Source organism: Podarcis liolepis, assembly GCF_965112155.1.
Source record: "Podarcis liolepis genome assembly, chromosome: 17".
Classification (NCBI taxonomy): domain Eukaryota; kingdom Metazoa; phylum Chordata; class Lepidosauria; order Squamata; family Lacertidae; genus Podarcis; species Podarcis liolepis.
In genome coordinates this window covers 29,632,712-29,651,359 of record NC_139571.1, presented here as the reverse complement: position 1 = coordinate 29,651,359, position 18,648 = coordinate 29,632,712, and the positions used below count along the sequence as shown (strand labels likewise).

Genomic DNA, 18,648 nt, shown 5'->3' with positions numbered 1-18,648 from the left:
CACCTATTATAGAGAAGCTTTCCAAATGGGTATATAAAGTAACAAAACATCTCCGCTCTCACAAGTCTGGCTTTCTCAAATACAAACAAGGCTTTTGGACCATGATGTTGCTGCGGCAATTAAGCCATTTGACTATGACACTATGATATCTAAGGATTTATCCAGATGATTTGCCCCACCTAAGATTATTTTTTTTAAGTTGACTTTTAAATTCTGTGATGTGACAGCTTCCATTTAAAAGTGTACAGCTTGCTTTTAGAATAGAATTTGTAATGGTTTGAAAAAAATATGGTGGCAGGTGATGACCCTCAAAATAGTAGTGTTTCAACCTGACCTCCCCTTTGACCCGGGGATATTTTGAAAAGCACAGTCACTTTTGTTGGGCTTATTAAGTCATCCTGGAAGAGTTGGGGGGGGGGACTCCATTTACCTCCTATGATTAATCACCTTGGTATGTTCAGTCATAGGAGCTAAATTGAGTTGCTGGTTTTTTCAGGAAGACTGGAGAACAGTAATGATAGAGGATTTGGGTTAACTTTAGGACAGCAGTAGGAAGCCTGTACCCTGCCCCCAGAAGTTATTGGACTTCAGGTCCCATCAGCCCTGGCTAACATGACCAATGGCCAGGGAAACAGGAAACTGGGTGGCCAAACATGTGGAGGGCCAAGGATTCCCCATCCCTGATTTATGACAGTATTCTTATTCCTGTATTGGAGAGGGTTGGACTAGATAACCCTTGGGGTCCCTTCCAACTCTCCTATTTTATGATTGTATTATTCCTTGTTTATGGAATTTATGGTCATTATAAGTTTCTAAAGGCTAATTCTTTTTAAAAGCTATTGCATTCTACTTTGCAGATGGAACCCACACTGTCTGCTAGTACAGGAGAACTCTGTGGTTCAAAAACTGGGGTCTCTCAACAGTTCTCTTATAAGTTTGCAGCTGTGCTTTTGCAGTGGATCACATGCGTTAGAGGCTTCGTGATGAGAGAATTTCTGCTGATCACCCTTGTAACAGGGTAAAAAGCATTAGGACTTGAAAGGCCCATCTCATCTGTAAATTATGGTGTTTTAACTATGCTATTTAGATAATTAAAGCACTGTGTGATTTGACTTGCTGCCTATACTCATTTTCTCATTCTGTACTAAACTTTGTGAGATAAAGACAGAATGACCAAGTCATCAGACTAATGAATGCAGAATAATTGAATTAACCCATCAGCGAATGTTGACTACTGTGACTCTTTGGGAGAGAAGCACCAGTGTTTCGAAATTTCATGAAAAGAACCAAAATGTAGTGCCTTTGTGTTTATGAGCTACTGACTGCACACATTACATTTTAGGCACACAACTAAGCTTTTTTTAAAAAAAATAAGTGTCCACCTAAAATGTCCTGAGCCTTCAGGGGAAGGGGGGGCTGCACCACTTTGCCTGTGCCCTTCCCCCTTCGTTTTGACAACCCGGGGGTCGGGGGAGAGTCGCAGGTGGGTGGTGCACCTTTGCCCCATACTCCTGGCTGGAGGAAGCAGGCAGGGGAGAGGATGGGAAGGAGGCAGGCACTCCCAGCTGGAGGAGGCAGGCAAGCAAACAAACCAGGGGGCAGAAATGGGTGCCGCGTGCCCCGTCCCCGTCCCCGTCCCCCTCTCCATGAGCGGTTCACCCCGCCCCTGGACATGCCGCCCCAGGTGCCAGAGAAGCTTCCTCCACCGCTGGGTGTGCAGATATGCCCTCAATATTCTATCAGATCCATAATGTAATATAAGATGCAGGTGTTCCACACAGATGCTCCCATGATTAAATAATCCTGACGTCTCGCCTTCTTTTTCTGAGTCTGAAAACCACAAATACAGCATCTCCACTCTTCCATCATGGGAAAAGGATCATCCCAGAGAAAAATCTGAATTTGGCCTTAAACTTCAGTCCTAATCCCATTTACCACGGCATTCAGGGGGGCATACTTCTGAGTAGATAGCATTTGGATTAAAGTTTTAGGCTCTTTTGAAGAAAAAGCATAGGAAGGAGAGGGCAAAGCAAATTTCTGCTGTAGGAGATCTGTTGTCTTGATTCTCTCTTTGTAACATCTTGCATTTGTCCCATAGGTTTTTAGCCAATACCACTTTTCATGGGCTCAGCGGCCACATTAAAGTGAAAGGCTCCTCCATCATCAGTTCGGAAAACAACTTCTTCATTTGGAATCTGCAGCACGATCCAGTAGGGAACCCAATGTGGACCCGTTTGGGGAGCTGGCAAGAAGGAAAGATCATAATGGATTACGGGATCTGGCCAGAGCAGGCCCAGAGGCACAAGAATCACAACCAGCATCCCACCCGGCTGCACCTGAGGGTGGTGACCCTCATTGAGCATCCCTTCGTGTTCACAAGGGCTGTGGATGATGAAGGACTGTGCCCAGCGGGACAGCTCTGCTTGGACCCCTTGACCAATGATTCAGCGGTGCTGGATGCCCTCTTCGAAAGCCTCCAAGGGGGCAACGACACGGTGCCCACAGAGCTGAAGAAATGCTGCTATGGCTACACTATAGATTTGCTGGAAAAATTAGCGGAGGATATGAACTTCGATTTCGACCTGTACATTGTTGGCGACGGGAAATATGGGGCTCTGAAGAACGGTCAATGGACAGGGCTTGTAGGCGACCTCCTGGCTGGGACCGCCCACATGGCTGTGACATCGTTCAGCATCAACACAGCCCGTAGTCAAGTGATCGATTTCACCAGCCCATTCTTTTCCACCAGCTTGGGCATTCTGGTGAGAACCAAAGACACCGCGGCTCCTATTGGAGCTTTTATGTGGCCGCTCCACTGGACCATGTGGTTGGGGATTTTTGTGGCGCTGCACATCACTGCAATCTTCCTCACCCTGTATGAATGGAAAAGCCCCTTTGGGATGACCCCCAAGGGAAGAAACAGGGATAAAGTTTTCTCCTTCTCCTCTGCCTTGAACGTCTGTTACGCCATCTTGTTTGGTAGAACAGCTGCCATCAAACCCCCCAAGTGCTGGACTGGAAGGTTTCTCATGAACCTCTGGGCCATTTTTTGTTTATTTTGTCTGTCTACGTACACAGCTAATCTGGCTGCTGTCATGGTGGGAGAGAAAATCTATGAAGAACTGTCTGGAATCCATGATCCAAAAGTAAGGACCAGCCATTTACTTATATTTTCAGCTTTTGGTTCTTTCCATTATAAGAACAGCCTTCCCTACCGCTGTTTGTGCAAATTCTTTCATTATGCCGCAGTGTCAAATTTAGAACTGTATTTCATGTTTCCCCATTGTAAGGGCTTTGAGGGGGCTGGTTCAGACATACGTACTGTTCATCACTTGATGACTGCAGCAAGAAGCGGTAGAGCATGAGACTCTTAATCTCAGAGTTGTGGATTCAAGTCCCAAGTTAGGCAAAAGATTCCTGCATCGTAAGGGGTTGATGATCCTTGGGTTCCCTTCCAACTCTACAGTTCTGTGATTCTATGTATGAATGAGCCATCACGGATCAATCATCACAGACAAGATTTTGTGCCACAGGTCAACTCCAATGCCCTGCTTTCAAATTGAGTGCTCGTACATTCAGCGGTGAGACTGCAATGGTTGAGTCATCAAGTGATGAAAAACTATGTATGCAATACATGCACTAGCAGCAGCCTTGACTGAACATAATCATGAGCCACAATTGACACAGGACCTGAACACCCTACACATTCCTATGTACCTTGCAGTACAAGTGGAAATGTGCATCCCCATTCGTAACACATAACAGAGGAGTGGGAAAACTTCTGCTGGACTACAGCTCCCATCATCCTTGACCATTGGTCATGCTGGCTGCTGGGAACTGGAGTCCACCTATATGGGGGGGGGGGTCATGGATTTCTCAAACCTGAGGTCATGAGTATAGAGCCTAAGAGTCATTACCCATTCACCCCTTTACTTTGCTTAACATCTGGCCTGGTGATGAGTTCTGGAGAAACAGAAAGGTTATTTTTATGACATTTTGGATAGTCCTCACAAAGGTGATGTGTGAACATGGTTTCAGATGCTAGAGGGCAAAGATCTAGATTTCTTTTTTCTTCTTCTCTTGCATTAGCAGCTTTTAAAATGAGAACCAAGTTGGTTCCAGCTGGTTCCATCAGAGTGGATTGTACTAGCAAGTCTTAATTTAAGACAGTTTATGCCTCTGGCTACCAGTTGTTGGGAATCACAAGAGAGGCGAAAGGGCTCTTGCGCTTGGCTGTTGCATCTGATTGGCCACTGTGAGAACAGGCCGCTAGATTAGATGGGTCTCTGCTCTCTTACAACAAGGATCTTCTTGTGTGCAAAAAGAATATGAATGGGGAGATCTGAGGATGTGTGGGATGGAGTTAAAGAAATAAATGCAGGATTGCTTTTGAAATTAAGTGACAGCGAAGGTTAGCACTCAAAATATGGCTGGAAAATGTTTCGACAAAATGGCTGGGTTTTGTTTCTAGAAGGAAGGTTTCAAATGAAATTTCTGTTTACGTTCAGTGAAATCCTACATCCAGTGAACCGTCCTGAGACTTATAGATATAGGGCAGTAAGGTAAAGGTAAAGGGACCCCTGACCATTAGGTCCAGTTGTGGCCGACTCTGGGGTTGCGGCACTCATCTCGCTTTATTGGCCAAGGGAGCCGGTGTATAGCTTCCGGGTCATGTGGCCAGCATGACTAAGCCGCCTCTGGCAAACCAGAGCAGCACATGGAAACGCCGTTTACCTTCCCGCCGGAGCGGTACCTATTTATCTACTTGCACTTTGACATGCTTTTGAACTGCTAGGTGGGCAGGAGCAGGGACCGAGCAATGGGAGCTCACCCTGTTGTGGGGATTCAAACCGCCGACCTTCTGATCAGCAAGCCCTGGGCTCTGTGGTTTAACCCACAGCGCCATCCGCATCCCAGCATAGGGCAGTAGATAAATTCAATAAATAATAAATAATAATAATAAACACACTTACTTGAAAGTGTGTCACTATGCTCTTCTGAGCATGCATAGGACACGAGTTTCCATGTAGGGTCCATTGTAATACTTTAATTCATGGATGAATTTCAAGCATCCTCTAGTTTTGAGATACTGCAGTTAACAAGAGTTGGCTCTGCCCTTTTCTCATCGGTTTGGAAATATGCAGGCATTTACCTTTCTTTGGGAGAAAAGCCATCTCAGTTCTTAGGTCACTTTGAAATTACTTCTGTGCATGTCATCCCATAATGTCTACTGCTCCTTTCTTCATTCCGTTTCTAGCCCAGACGAGAATCTAGAACAGGGTTTCTTTGTTCTAGCTGAAGAGAACAGCGGTGAGATGGCTTACGATATTAATATTGGTTAGAAGCTTGGCAAATGTAGTGATAAAACAGCAGCTACTTTCAAGGGAAGTCCAGACCAGTTCCTATCATATTAATTGGCTTTCTCTCCCTCCCCCCCCCCCCCGAAGTGTTTAATTAACTGGAAAGCCTCTGGGTGACTATTGCCCTCTCCTTGATTGGCTATGACAAATCCTTCCTCTCTCCTTTGTGCACAATTAGCTCCTGCAGTGGGTGGAATCTATTCATTAGGTGAAAGGAAAACATGGAAGAAATGCGCTCCTTACATTTATTCTCCTTTATTCTCCCTGTTTATTTTGTGGGTCCAGTTAAAACGGGGGGGGGGACTGCTTGGCTGTGGGCTGGGTGTGTTCCACAGCACACCCAAATCTGCCCCACATCCTCTCCTTCTGGGTCCTGCTGCTTCCTCCTCTGCAAGCTGCATACCACCCAACATTTCTCTGATGACAATAGGGACATCCTACTCCCACTGTCCCTACCCAGCAATATCAACCATGTAACCACCACCCCAATACCAACCATCATGTGCAATAGAAATGGTATCTGGAAGAGCCCTAAGGAAGGTAGTTCTGCAATAAGGGGGCCACCACAAAGAAGACTCTCCTTCTGGTTTCCACCAACTAAGCATGCAGAGGTTGCAGTATAATCTAGAAATCATCTTGTTTTCCAATGGGAGAACAAGAAGCTGGAACTGATCCAGCAGACTTTTCTTATGTTCTTATTCCACCCTATTTTATAATGACTGGGGAAGACAAATGGCTGCTGGCATCTAATTTGACTCTTACATGTACAATAAAAGACCTAATAAATCTAAAAATAGCTGTGGGGCATATCACCACAAAAACTCTAACTGTGCCCTCACTTTGAAACCAGTAGTATGAATGAGGACAAAAAAATCAAACAGATCAAATAGTATCAAACTGCCTTTCTCAAGACTTTCTTCTTGATGGTCTCCTCCCACTCAAATTGCCTCTTGGATCCTTTTTCGGTTTTAGTGGGGAGCATTAAAAAAAATCTTTTAACAAATGCTAACCTTTTCAAGGTGGTGGAAGACAAGTATGATTTGGGGCTGGCAGATGGCAGGTTTGACACAGAAATAAAATCCCCTGCGATCTCTCAAGCGAGTCGACAGTCTGCGCTGAAATATTAAACAGACTTTCTGCCCCGGAAAAAAAAGGAGATTAAGAACTTTCCCATCCAAAGTCGCCATTGCCAGGGTACATTGGTGCCTCCAAGAAATAAGCAGGGTCAGATGGAAACAAAACTGTCTGTCTCCCTATCAAAATGCACAATAAGAAGGCATGCTATGGTAGCTGAAGAACTCATCAGTCACACCACCACAGGGGCTAAGAGTCTTAAAGAGTGCTTGAAACTATTTTTCTTGACAAGTCCCCCATCTCTTTATCAAGTGCCAAGGAGGCAGACATCAACAGGTGGAGTTTGCTCATGCCTCCTTCTCCATGCAGGATAAAAGCTCCTGTTCATTTCTCCCTGCCAGACATTTAAAGTACATGTTATTTATTTTAAAAAAATTAAACCCCTTTCCTCTTCCTCCAAGGAGCTTAGAGCAATGTACAGTCATTTTTCAATAGCCCTGTAAGGTAAAGGACCCCTGGGCGGTTAAGTCCAGTCAAAGGCGACTATGGGGTTGTGGTGCTCATCTCGCTTTTCAGGCCAAGGGAGCCGGTGTTTTTCCAGAAACAGCTTTCCAGGTCATGTGGCCAGCAGGACTAAACTGCTTCCAGCACAACGGGACACCAGAAACCAGAGTGCACGGAAATGCTGTTTACCTTCCCGCCACAGTGGTACCTATTTATCTACTTGCACTGGTGTGCTTTCGAACTGCTAGGTTGGCAGGAGCTGGGACAGAGCAACGGGAGCTCACCCTGTCGCGGGGATTTGAACCACCGACCTTCCAATCATCAAGCCCAAGAGGCTCAGTGGTTTAGACCACAGCGCTACCCACATCCCTCCCTGTAAGTTAGCCTTCAGGTGAGAGACTGGCTCAACACCTTGTGTTCAGCTCCATAGGCAGGTGGGGATTTGAACCCGTGTCTCCTCAATCCAAGGCCACACACTGAAAGCACTATGAGACCACTTTAAACCGTCATGGCTGCCCCCAAAGAATCCTGGGAGCTTTAGTCTGTTAAGGGTGCTAAGAGCTCTTAGGAAACTCCTTTCCTCTGCAGAGAGCAACCATTCTCAGATTTTCCTGTGAAGAGGGATTGATTGTTCGATCATTCTAAGGAATTGTAGCTCTGGGAGGGAAATGAAGGTCTTCATCCATGTAAGTAACAGTATATACATTCCTCTGTGGTTTTCAGGCAATACATTAAGTATTGACCAAGCAAAATTTGTAAAGCTTGTTCATTCCATCCAACAACACCAATGGCTACATAGGAGGTGAGAATTTGCTACCCTGCAATGCTAACAGTGCCCGATTTTCGGCAGTGAGGGGGGTTCCGCCACACAGAGAGCTGAGCCGAGGGGGTGCATGATAATGATGATGATACCTATATTTATACGGGTACCTACTCAAAGTTGGGACACGGGTGGCACTGTGGGTGAAACCACAGAGCCTAGGGCTTGCTGATCAGAAGGTCGGCAGTTTGAATCCCCGTGATGGGTCAGCTCTCATTGCTCGGTCCCTGCTCCTGCCAACCTAGCAGTTCAAAAGCATGAAGTGCAAGTAGATAAATAGGTACCGCTCCAGCGGGAAGGTAAACAACATTTCCGTGCGCTCCTCTGGTTCGCCAGAAGTGGCTTAGTCATGCTGGCCACATGACCCGGAAGCTGTACGCCAAATCCCTCAGCCAGTAAAGCGAGATGAGCACCACAACCCCAGAGTCGTCCATGACTGGACCTAACGGTCAGGCGTCCCTTTACCTTTACCTTACTCAAAGTTAGACCCAAGTCAGAGAGGAAATTGAGTGGCCACAACTGTGACGTAGTGCACTTGATCAAATGTGCAGAATGGAAGGCAAAAGGGAGAAGAGCATAAAAATAGGAAATATTTAGGGGGTGCCAATTTTTTGTCCTCACTGGTATCACCCAAGTCTGCCCTGATTCTGGGCTCTTAAACTCAGAAGACTAATGATGATGGTGGTGATAATTTAAAAGAAACATTTGAATATAATGAACAATCAGGAGTGCATGAAATTCAGTACATGATTGGCTACGTACTATATTTTATAATATAGTGTTTGTATTTTATGATGTCTCTTCATCTTTTCAAGATAGTGAGGGACAGATTATAAGAGAAAGCGATAGAAAGGGTTGTATTCTATTAGCTTTTCCCCAGACTAAAACCCAATGAAATGAACAGACCTAAGTTAGTCATTGCCATTCATTTCAATGGATCAAGTCAGAGAACAAGAGTGAGAAATTGGTGGGCTTCCAGATGTTGCTGAACTCCAACTCCCACCATCCCTGGCCATTGGCCATGATTGCTGGGGCTGATGGGAGTTGTAGTTCGGCAGCATATGGAGGATCAATGGTTCCTCACATCTGTTCCAGCATAGGTCACACACCTTGGGGAACCAGTGTGGGAGGGCTTCCAGATGTAGATTGGGATCAGGCAGTCACCAGCCTACCACCCTGACATTTCTCCCACCCTTCTCTATGTGTTTCTAAAAATGGAATCTCCTGGCAATTAAACTGTGTGTGAACTAGAACAGTAGCAGCAAAAAAAAGCAATCTAAATTCAGATAAAGATCAAAAGCACTGAAGCATGGTAAATGGGCTTTACGTTTGCACTCTGAAGAATTAAAAAGGGAAGGAGCACCAAATAAGACCCATTAGCCGTCACTGTTGTTTTGAAAGGGAGTTGGGGGGTTTGGTGTGGGGGTTTTTAGAAGATAGGTAACTGCTTCCAGAATCAAAAACCTTATTACATTAGCAGCAAATTGCCAGCATTGCAAAACGGCAATAACAGAGTCCTACTTTAATCAGGTTAGATCTTTTGCATCAGATGAGCCAGTTGCAAATCCCACTACTGCAAGACCAGTATGTCAAGCATAGCGACTTCCACTGTCTAAGGTCAGTGATGGCTACAGGCAGAGCACTTAATTTTCAGTGAAGAAATCACTGGTATATAACTCATACGAAACACTGTGTATTCTTGGTATGCTAGAACAGGATCCAAAAACAGATTTTTCTGTGGGTCAAATCACATACAGTTTTTTATTTTATATTTTTAATGCAAATGGCATAATTGCAAGGGTGGTAGCTGATAATGATGGAGTTCCTAGAGAGGTGGGGGGCGGGGACTTAACTCTAACTCTGCTCCTGAAGAAAATTCCGCCTCTCAAGCTGGGATTTGCTTTCGGGGAAATCCGTCATTGGCCCTAGTGGGGGATTTGCTCCCTATGCAAACAAGCAGTTTCATAGAATTATAGAATCGGAAGGGACCCCGAGGATCATCTAGTCCAACCCCTTGCGATGCAAGAATATGCAGCTGCCCAGTATGGGGATCGAACATGCAACCTTGGCATCATCAGCACCAAGCTCTAACCAACTGCAGCAAGGGAGGACAGGGCTAAATCCTCCTCCACCAATCTGATCGTTAGCTATTCTACCACCCCACCCCAAAAAGAAACCCTTCAATAAATAGCATCTAACACATACCCCTGCTACAATGGTACCTCAGGTTACAGGCGCTTCAGGTTACAGACTCTGCTAACCCAGAAATATTACCTTGGGTTAAGAACTTTGCTTCAGGATGAGAACAGAAATTGGGCGGCGACAGCACGGCAGCAGTGGGAGGCCCCATTAGCTAAAGTGGTGCTTCAGGTTAAGGACAGTTTCAGGTTATTCTCTGCATGTTACAAAATTGTATAAATCCTTAATTTGTCTAATTGGTTATTATCAATAAAAAGTTTGTTGGAGAAACCAGACATTAGAACTGAGAGAAGTCGGGGGGGCAGGGAGGGTGGGTTGTTTTATGGGAGGGAGGGGGGAAATGGGGGGGAGTTAAGGATGATATGTTTTAAGATGATATGTTCTGTTTAAATTCCTAATAAAAAAATTCAAAAAAAGAGAGAACAGTTTCAGGTTAAGAACGGACCTCCGGAACGAATTACCGTAAGTACTTAACCCAAGGTACCACTATACATGCATTTTCACCCTTTGTCTAATTTGGCCCTAAAATATTAGAAGTGAAATTGCTCTTTGTCATCTCCTGCCATTCTCTATGTAGATATGTAATCTGACAGCTGATGATGATGTACATTCAGGAACTGTCAAGAAGGATTAGGAGGGCACTGGGAGCTCTTTGGATCAACAAATCCTACAGCGACTTCGGGACCTGCTGCTTAAGGACAGCAGCACCATCCACAGGGAACATTGTAAGCTGCCTTGCACTGAGTCGAGGACCAGCTACACCAGGGGTCAGCAGACTTTTTCAGCAGGGGGCCAGTCCACTGCCCCTCAGACCTTATGGGGGGACGGACTATATTTTTGTGGGGGAAATGAACAGATTCCTATGCCCCACAAATAACCCAGAGATGCATTTTAAATAAAAGCACACATTCTACTCATGTAAAAACACACTGATTCCCGGACCATCTGCAGGCCAGATTGAGAAGGTGATTGGGCCGGAACAATGCCAGATTTATGTATAAGCTAAATAAGCTATAGCTTAGGGCCCCACTCTCTTGGGGAGGGGCCAAAAAAAGGGGGGGGAACCTGGATGTACATTTCCAAAATATAAGATGAAAAACAAATAAAATAAATCTTACATACAGCAACAGTGTTTTGTGTTGTGTAGGCTCCTATGATGTAAGTAATGGGCCCCACCTGCTAGCCTGCTCCCTAGAATATCACGGGTTTGCTCATTTCTATATATATAAGGTGCCTACATTCTGCATGTGCAAATGGCTTTAGATACCTATTAGGTCCATAAATTACCATATAGCATATATTCAACACAAAAAAGCGACAATTTGTTGTTGACAAAGGACAGCTGGACATATAAAGGGCCCCATGACCTTCAGTAGCTTAGGGCCTCATCAAACCTAAATCTGGCCCTGGTCCTGCAGCTGCCCTCCAGGATTTCAAAAAGGATTATTTTCCTTCCCCTCCTCACACCCTGAAAAAGGCTTGAGTTCAGCTGCTCTGAGCTACTAACTCTATGGCAAAGCTCTTCCCCCAAAATGCTCAACAACTTTGAGTTACCCGCCCCCCCCCCCCAAAAAAAAGCTTTGTGTCCTGTATTTTACTTCTAGAAATATGGCAACCATATATTATAATGTACATTGTGAATTAGCCTTGTCTACAACATGAATACCATGGTTCCAGTTACAGATAGGTAGCCGTGTTGGTCTGCCATAGTCAAAATAAAAAAATTCCTTCCAGTAGCACCTTAAAGACCAACTAAGTTAGTTCTTGGTATGAGCTTTTGTGTGCATGCACACTTCTTCAGATACACTGAAACAGAAGTTGCCAGACCCTTCTATATAGTGAGAAGGTGGGGAGGGGTATTACTCAGAAGGGTGGTGGGAATGGGAGATTGGCAGATAGTCATGTATAATGAGATCTTGTATAGAATGTCCTGGGAGATTGAAGTGTTCTCCTACTGGTTTCTCTGTTTTGTGATTCTTGATGTCAGATTTATGTAGCTGTTTTACTACAAAGGAATTTCAGAAATAGACTGGAAAGAGAAGCTGCTGAATTGCAACTCATTACCAAACTTAAAACCATGGAGAGACCTGGTTTGAACAAAGACATTGGATTCTTATCTCATTATACATGACTAGCCATTTCTCACCTTCTCACCCCTTGCCTTTTCCTGTAAGACCTATTACAGTCGTTAAGAGTTGTCAACAGGCTCATCTCAGCTATTATGAATACCATGCTTAGCTTGGGGGGCGAGGTGCTCAGCCATTTTGGGAGTCTTTCAGAGTCACTGCCCATCATTCCCATTTCCAATTGCGCTCATAGTCAAGAGCCAATTTCCTGACAGCCCTGTGGAAGCAGCATCACACCTTGTAAACCTTTCTTTTGAGAAGAAGCCTCTATGGTTGCAAGAGATAGCCCTGGAGTGATGAAAAATCACCACATCTGCATGGGCATCCCATGAGCCTCTCTGGCTACATGTCATTCCCAAAATTCTCTATCATCCCACAACAGCAGTAACAATATTTTTTTTACAGCATCAGGTGCAGTGGTGTGGTAAAACTGTCACATATATCTTTCCTTGTGCAATGGCGTTCCAGGTGGCAACAACAAAGCTATTAAGAACCGGACCTCAGAAATCCCTGAGGCAAAAACAAGATCAAATTTTAAAGTAAGGACCCATTTGGATTACTGCTTGGAAAGAGCTGTGCTACAGATGCTAGGAAAAGTGATTTCTGGGCTAGCCCGGGCCTCCATTCCTGACAGCCGTGCGTGCTAATGTCGCTGACTTTTACAGCAGCCTTGGGCGCCCTATCTGCATTTTTGCAAGACCGGCTGTGTCACAGAGCTGGAGATGAATCTGCAGCCTTTTAGTTCAGAGAGATTTAATCAGAGTGAATCAGTGAGCACATGACTGCAATGAAAGCAGCCTTTGCCAAGCGCGTGAGAGAGTGCGCTGTACGTCCCCCCAATAAAGCATTGGTGCCAGCTATTTCCCCCCCCTGCTGCGTTTATGGGGCAATTATTCAACTTTCTGTTTGGCTCAACTGCAAATTAAATGGGGAAATAGCTAATTTCTGGGATGCATTTCTGTTATCTAAAGCTGCAGAGCTGCCTTTAGCTCATACGCTCCAACATTTCTCCAATAAAAAGAGAGGCGTTTCTATTCTACATCAGGAAGCTTCTCCTGTGTTAGATCTTGACAGACACATAGACGTATTGTACACATAGAAATCTGTCACCTTGATCCAATTACAAGATCTCTGCCAATCCTACCTCACAGGATTGTTGTAAAGAAAGATGGTTGTGTAAGGGAAGGGATCATGTACAACACCTTACATAGATAAATGCAATGAAATAAAAATTTGGCTGTAAATTTGGGCCCCTGCCAGTGAAAAAGGTATAATAGTAATAGTAGTAGGGAGAAGAAGAAGAAACTGTGAGAATGAACTCAGTGGGACTTAGTTCTGTGTAAAAATGCTTAGGATAGCAGTGTAAGACTTTACAGCCTTTACCCAGTTACCTGGGAGTAAGCACCAGAGCCTGGTGTGCTCTGGTCCATGGGGTCACGAAGAGTCGGACACGACTAAATGACTAATTAACAACAACAAGCACCATTGAATACAGTGTGACTTACTTCTGAGTAGACATATAAAGGCTTGCAGCATAAAGCTCCATTTACAATAAAGGAATAAACACTTCACACATTTCCTTTTTAAAAAATGGCTGGCTGGTGAAGCATTGCAGTTAAAGAATTTAAGGTGTCTTGGTGACATTATCCTTCAAAATTATAGGGAAGGCTTCATATACCAGCTTCACCATTTCCTTCATTTAGCGCAGGAATTTTATTTTCAATATAAACATTTTTGCATCTCCACATACCCCACTTTTAGTGGTTCTCTGAGACATGGAGGGGAGGAAGAAGGGAAAACTGGGACATTCTGGGATCAAATCAGACACTTCTGTAATTCCGGGACTGTCCCAGGAAAATAGGAGAGTGTGTATCGGGGTCATGGCAGACAAGCAGAACAGAATAGCAGAGGGGTCAGCAAGATGGGGCATGTGTGCATGTCTTGGAAATATTATTTCATTCTCTTTAGGTTTGCTGGGCAATTCTGTTACTTTGATTTGACAAACACCTTAACTGATAAAGAGGGGAAATAACTATGCTACAGAGAGGCATGCATATTCAGTTTTCAAATACTCTTGTTCACAATACAGTTGTGAGCTCTTTGACTAGCGAGTGGTTATGTGGTGTCCAAACTTTTTTCAAAGAGGGCCAGATTTGATGAAGGGATGGGCCATGAGGGCCAACCAAAGTTGTTGAGCTTTTTTTTAGGATTGAAGTTGTTGAGGGTTTTTCTAGGATTTTACCCCAGAAAATAAACTGCCACAGGGGCCGGATTAAACCAATAGCCAGAGGCTGGATTAGGCTGCTGAAATGGACTTTGGACATGAAGTGTCCTTCAGGTACAGTGGTACCTTGGGTTAAGTACTTAATTTGTTCCGGAGGTCCATACTTAACCTGAAACTTTTCTTAACCTGAAGCACCACTTTAGCTAATGGGGCCTCCTGCTGTTGCTGTGCCGCCGGAGCACGATTTCTGTTCTCATCCTGAAGCAAAGTTCTTAACCTGAAGCACTATTTCTGGGTTAGCGGAGTCTGTAACCTGAAGCGCATGTAACCCGAGATACCACTGTATCTGAAACTCAGGAATCACGTCACTCAGTTAAGGAGCAGCAGAGGTGTTTTGATGTAATAATGACCGCAAGCATAGTGAAAAGACAGAAATAGGCCCACAACTAGCCTGATGGTGGCACAGGTCTATTTTCCAAATGGCACTAAATGACATTGAGCATTAAGGAGAAGGAGACTTAAGCATTCTCCTCACAAGCTTTTCCCTGTCTTATTTATGATCAAAAAAACATTGAGAAAAGATGAGGTAATGTGAGTAGCTCTGTAGTGAAGTATGCCTGGTCTCCCAAATCAGTTCCATTTCTCCTGAGGGACTTTGGCCACAGAGAAGAGTTCTTGTGGAAATGAATTTGCTTGCAAAACATACCGGTATTCTTCCAATTCTCCTCTGCAAGTTTTTGTATTGGAAGTTCACCATATTCTCTGAATATTCAAATGTTTGCTGAACATTTGCTGAACAAGTGATGCTTGTACCTGAAATATGAAAGTATTGAATTTCCCTATTTGATATTTTATTACAATATTTGATCATTGCATTCAGTACTTTGACATAAAATTCTTTTTTTTTTATGTGTTGCAACTGAAGCATTAATATGTTGGTATGCAACTGTATTTCATATCTTCTTGAATTTGGTAGTTGGCCTGAAATGGTATTTGGTATTTAATGTGCAATGGTCTGTAACATTTGACAGCTGAGATTCATATTTTATGCTTGAGGACACTATCAAGAGATTCCATCAAGTCTAAGGTACTCAAAAACATGGAATATTGTTGCAAAATTTTACAGTCACACAATTCCGTTTTGAATTTTGCATGTGCAATTTGATTTAAAATTCGGGAAAGGGGGAGATTTTGAATCTATCAAATTCACACTTTCTGAAATAATATGCGAACTAAAATATAGCTGTCTTTTGAAGTTCACACTTTTTTGAATTTTCCAATCCAATTCTCCAACAAAACCCTGTTCACAAAATTGCATATATTAGGGGGAAAGTGTGCAGGAAAGTGAAGACACTGGGAGGGGGGACATACAACAATGCAGTATATTGGGGTGCATATATATTGGCACCTTCTGTATCTAAAATCTGAAAACTGGTTGAACTGTATGAGAGAATGGGAGGGGGAGATACTGAACATTCTAAAGACCATGGCTTTCTCTTGTTAACTGTAGGAAAATTAGGTGTAATATAGTTTTAAAAGAATACTTTATTCTTTTCAACTGGTGTTTTGTCATTCAGATACTTTATAGTCTGTGCCACAGTATAAAGTTGCCAAATGCTAGAGCATCTGGTCTCTGCTGTACTTTAGCGCCACCGCCATAGATGGACAGAGAATGGTATTGCAGCTACCTGCTGAACAGAGGACAGGTGACACCCAAAGTTTGCAGCTGTTCCTATAAAAGAAGCTGACTCTGATCAGGCTCCTCCGTTGAAACAATATGTTGATTGAGGTAGAATCTAGACATGTATTTAAAAAATGCTGTGAAAATGCTTTGAAAAGAAAGTTTTGAAAAATATATTGATTTTTTTCCATAGCTCACCATCGCCGTCTAGTGTCACATTTGTAGAATGCACCTTACAACACAAAATGTTTTATTTGCATCTGTATAGCTAAATTATGAGTATTGACTGAGCTTTCAAAGCGCTTGCCTGCCTACAGACTTACCTCCAAGGTTGATTTTTAAAAAACTCCGCAAAACAGTATGTATCTGTAATGAAATTGTTTTTAGATACTTCCGTTGTTTTATCATTTAGAGTCCTGGGCTCTTTTGGGAAGAAGGGCAAGAAATAAAGTTAATAAATAAATAAAATGTACAAGGAAGAGAATGGAAAGCAAAGCATAAGCATACAGTTCTCTCAATTGGGAGGATGTTGGAATCCTAGATCAGGAGAATGAACCCACAGTGACTGTGCAGCCCATCACACAACTAGGACAATTATCACAGACATCTGGCTCTAAGCACTTAACCCCCTAAGCACAGAAGTTGTGATCTTCATCTGTTAATGTGGCTGAGATGCTCAAAGGCCTGAGAAGCTAGAGGAACTAAATGATGTTGAGGTACCTGGGGTCCCTACAGATGTTTATGGGCCAAGTACATAGCTCAGTAGGTAGAGCATAAGACTCTTAATAGCAGAGTTATGGGTTTGAGCCCCACGCTGGGCTAAAGTTTCCTGCATTGCAGGGGGTTGGACTAGATGACCCTAGTGGTCCCATCCAACTTTACAATTATATGATAATATGATTCTATGACTACAGGACCCATCATGCCAGATGGTTAGACAAACTAGCTAGGACTGGTGGGAGTTGGTGTCCAACAGCATAATAAAGGCCAGAGGTTCCTCACCCATGAATGAAATAATAATAATAATAATTTATACTCCCTGATGGGAGGGTGTTCTACAAGGCAGGTGCCACTACCAAGAAGGTCTTCTGCCTGGTTCCCTGTAACATCACTTCTCACAGTGAGGGAACTGGCAAAAGGCCCTCAGAGCTGGACCTCAGTGTCTGGGCAGAACGATGGGGGTGGAGACGCTCCTTCAGGTATACTGGGCTGAGGCCGTTTAGGGCAGGGGTCTGCAACCCGCGGCTCCGGAGCCGCATGTGGCTCTTTTACACCTTTGCCGCGGCTCCGGGGCGGATACTAGTGAGGGGAGGAGGCGCATTGTGTGCCCCAACACTCCCCACTGTGGCGGGCGCTGTACTGGCTGTGACGTCGCATGGGGGTGGTGCGTGCATTAGTCACGCACCATCCCGACGTCACCTTCCCGGTTTTTCAGCTCCCAGGTTGTTGTTTTTCTTCGGAAACGGGTCCAAGTGGCTCTTTTTGTCTTAAAGGTTGCAGACCCCTGGTTTAGGGGCTTTAAAGGTCAGCACCAACACTTTGAATTGTGCTCAGAAACATACTGGGAGCCAAAGTAAGTCTTTCAAGACCAGTTTTATGTGGTTTTGGTGGCCGCTCCCAGTCACCAGTCTAGCTGCTGCATTCTGGATTAGTTGCAGTTTCTGGGTCACCTTCAAAGGTAGCCCCACATAGAGCATGTTACAATAGTCGAAGTGGGAGATAAGCAGATCATGCACCACTCTGGCGAGACAGTGTGCAGGCAGGTAGGGTCTCAGTCTGCATACCAGATAGAGCTGGTAGACAGCTGCCCTGGACATAGAAATCATAATACATATTCCTTCATCTTTTTTGAAAAAAAAAATGTTTCCGCGTTTTTCCTTAGCTGCACCACCCTTCACAAGGGTTTCGCTTTGGAACTGTGCGAGAAAGCAGCGCGGAAGATTATTTCAAGCAAAGCTTTCCAGACATGCACGAGTACATGAAAAGATTCAACGTGCCTGCAACTCCCGATGGAGTGGAATACCTGAAGTAAGTGCACATTGCAATTTCACATAAAGATACTGTATCTCGAGGTGGACCTTTGGGATCTGGTAGGTTTCCTATAGATTGACTTAATTGCCACCGTTTGGCTCAGTTCCACCTAGATGCTTAGCCTGTGTAAATTGGCAGAGATTACTAAAAACCATCAAAGCTAAGCCACCAGAGAAGTCTGTACAATGCTCTATGAACTCAAAGTCAAAGTTAAGTGCTTGAAAGCTCCATCAATTGTAATGAATTATACATGCCTTTAAATATTTCCCACTGAAATTCTTAACTACAGGTTTGTTGTGGCAAATATATTTTTAGCCTTCTGGACCCATCAAATCATTTTTATTTAGGGAATCCTTCCAGACAATCTTTAATTATTATTTTTTAAAAAATATATATTACCCATTTCCTTTAAAATAATCTCTGGTTATTTTTAAATTATATTTTAGATAAAATGCATTTTTAAGCATTTATAAACCAACTTCGCTTCAATTCGTAGAGGTGTGTTTTTTAAAAAAACACACACACACCAAAAAATCAGATAAATAAATCGATTGACTACTATGTGTTCTGACATCAGCATCAAGCACTTGTGTTTATTGACTTATAAATTAGATTTCTGTTTGATTTTG

The 18,648-nt window shown here is 43.7% G+C and overlaps 1 protein-coding gene across 1 annotated transcript in view; it reads left to right on the top strand.

Annotated features, from left to right (window-relative positions):
- Positions 1–18,648, top strand: part of GRIN3A (glutamate ionotropic receptor NMDA type subunit 3A) — a 104,965-nt gene that overhangs the window by 56,940 nt on the left and 29,377 nt on the right. Inside the window, exons 3-4 of the mRNA XM_083481386.1 lie at positions 2,099–3,146; positions 17,871–18,016. Coding sequence (XP_083337512.1) covers positions 2,099–3,146; positions 17,871–18,016 — 1,194 coding nt within the window. The remainder of the gene's footprint in view (positions 1–2,098; positions 3,147–17,870; positions 18,017–18,648) is intronic.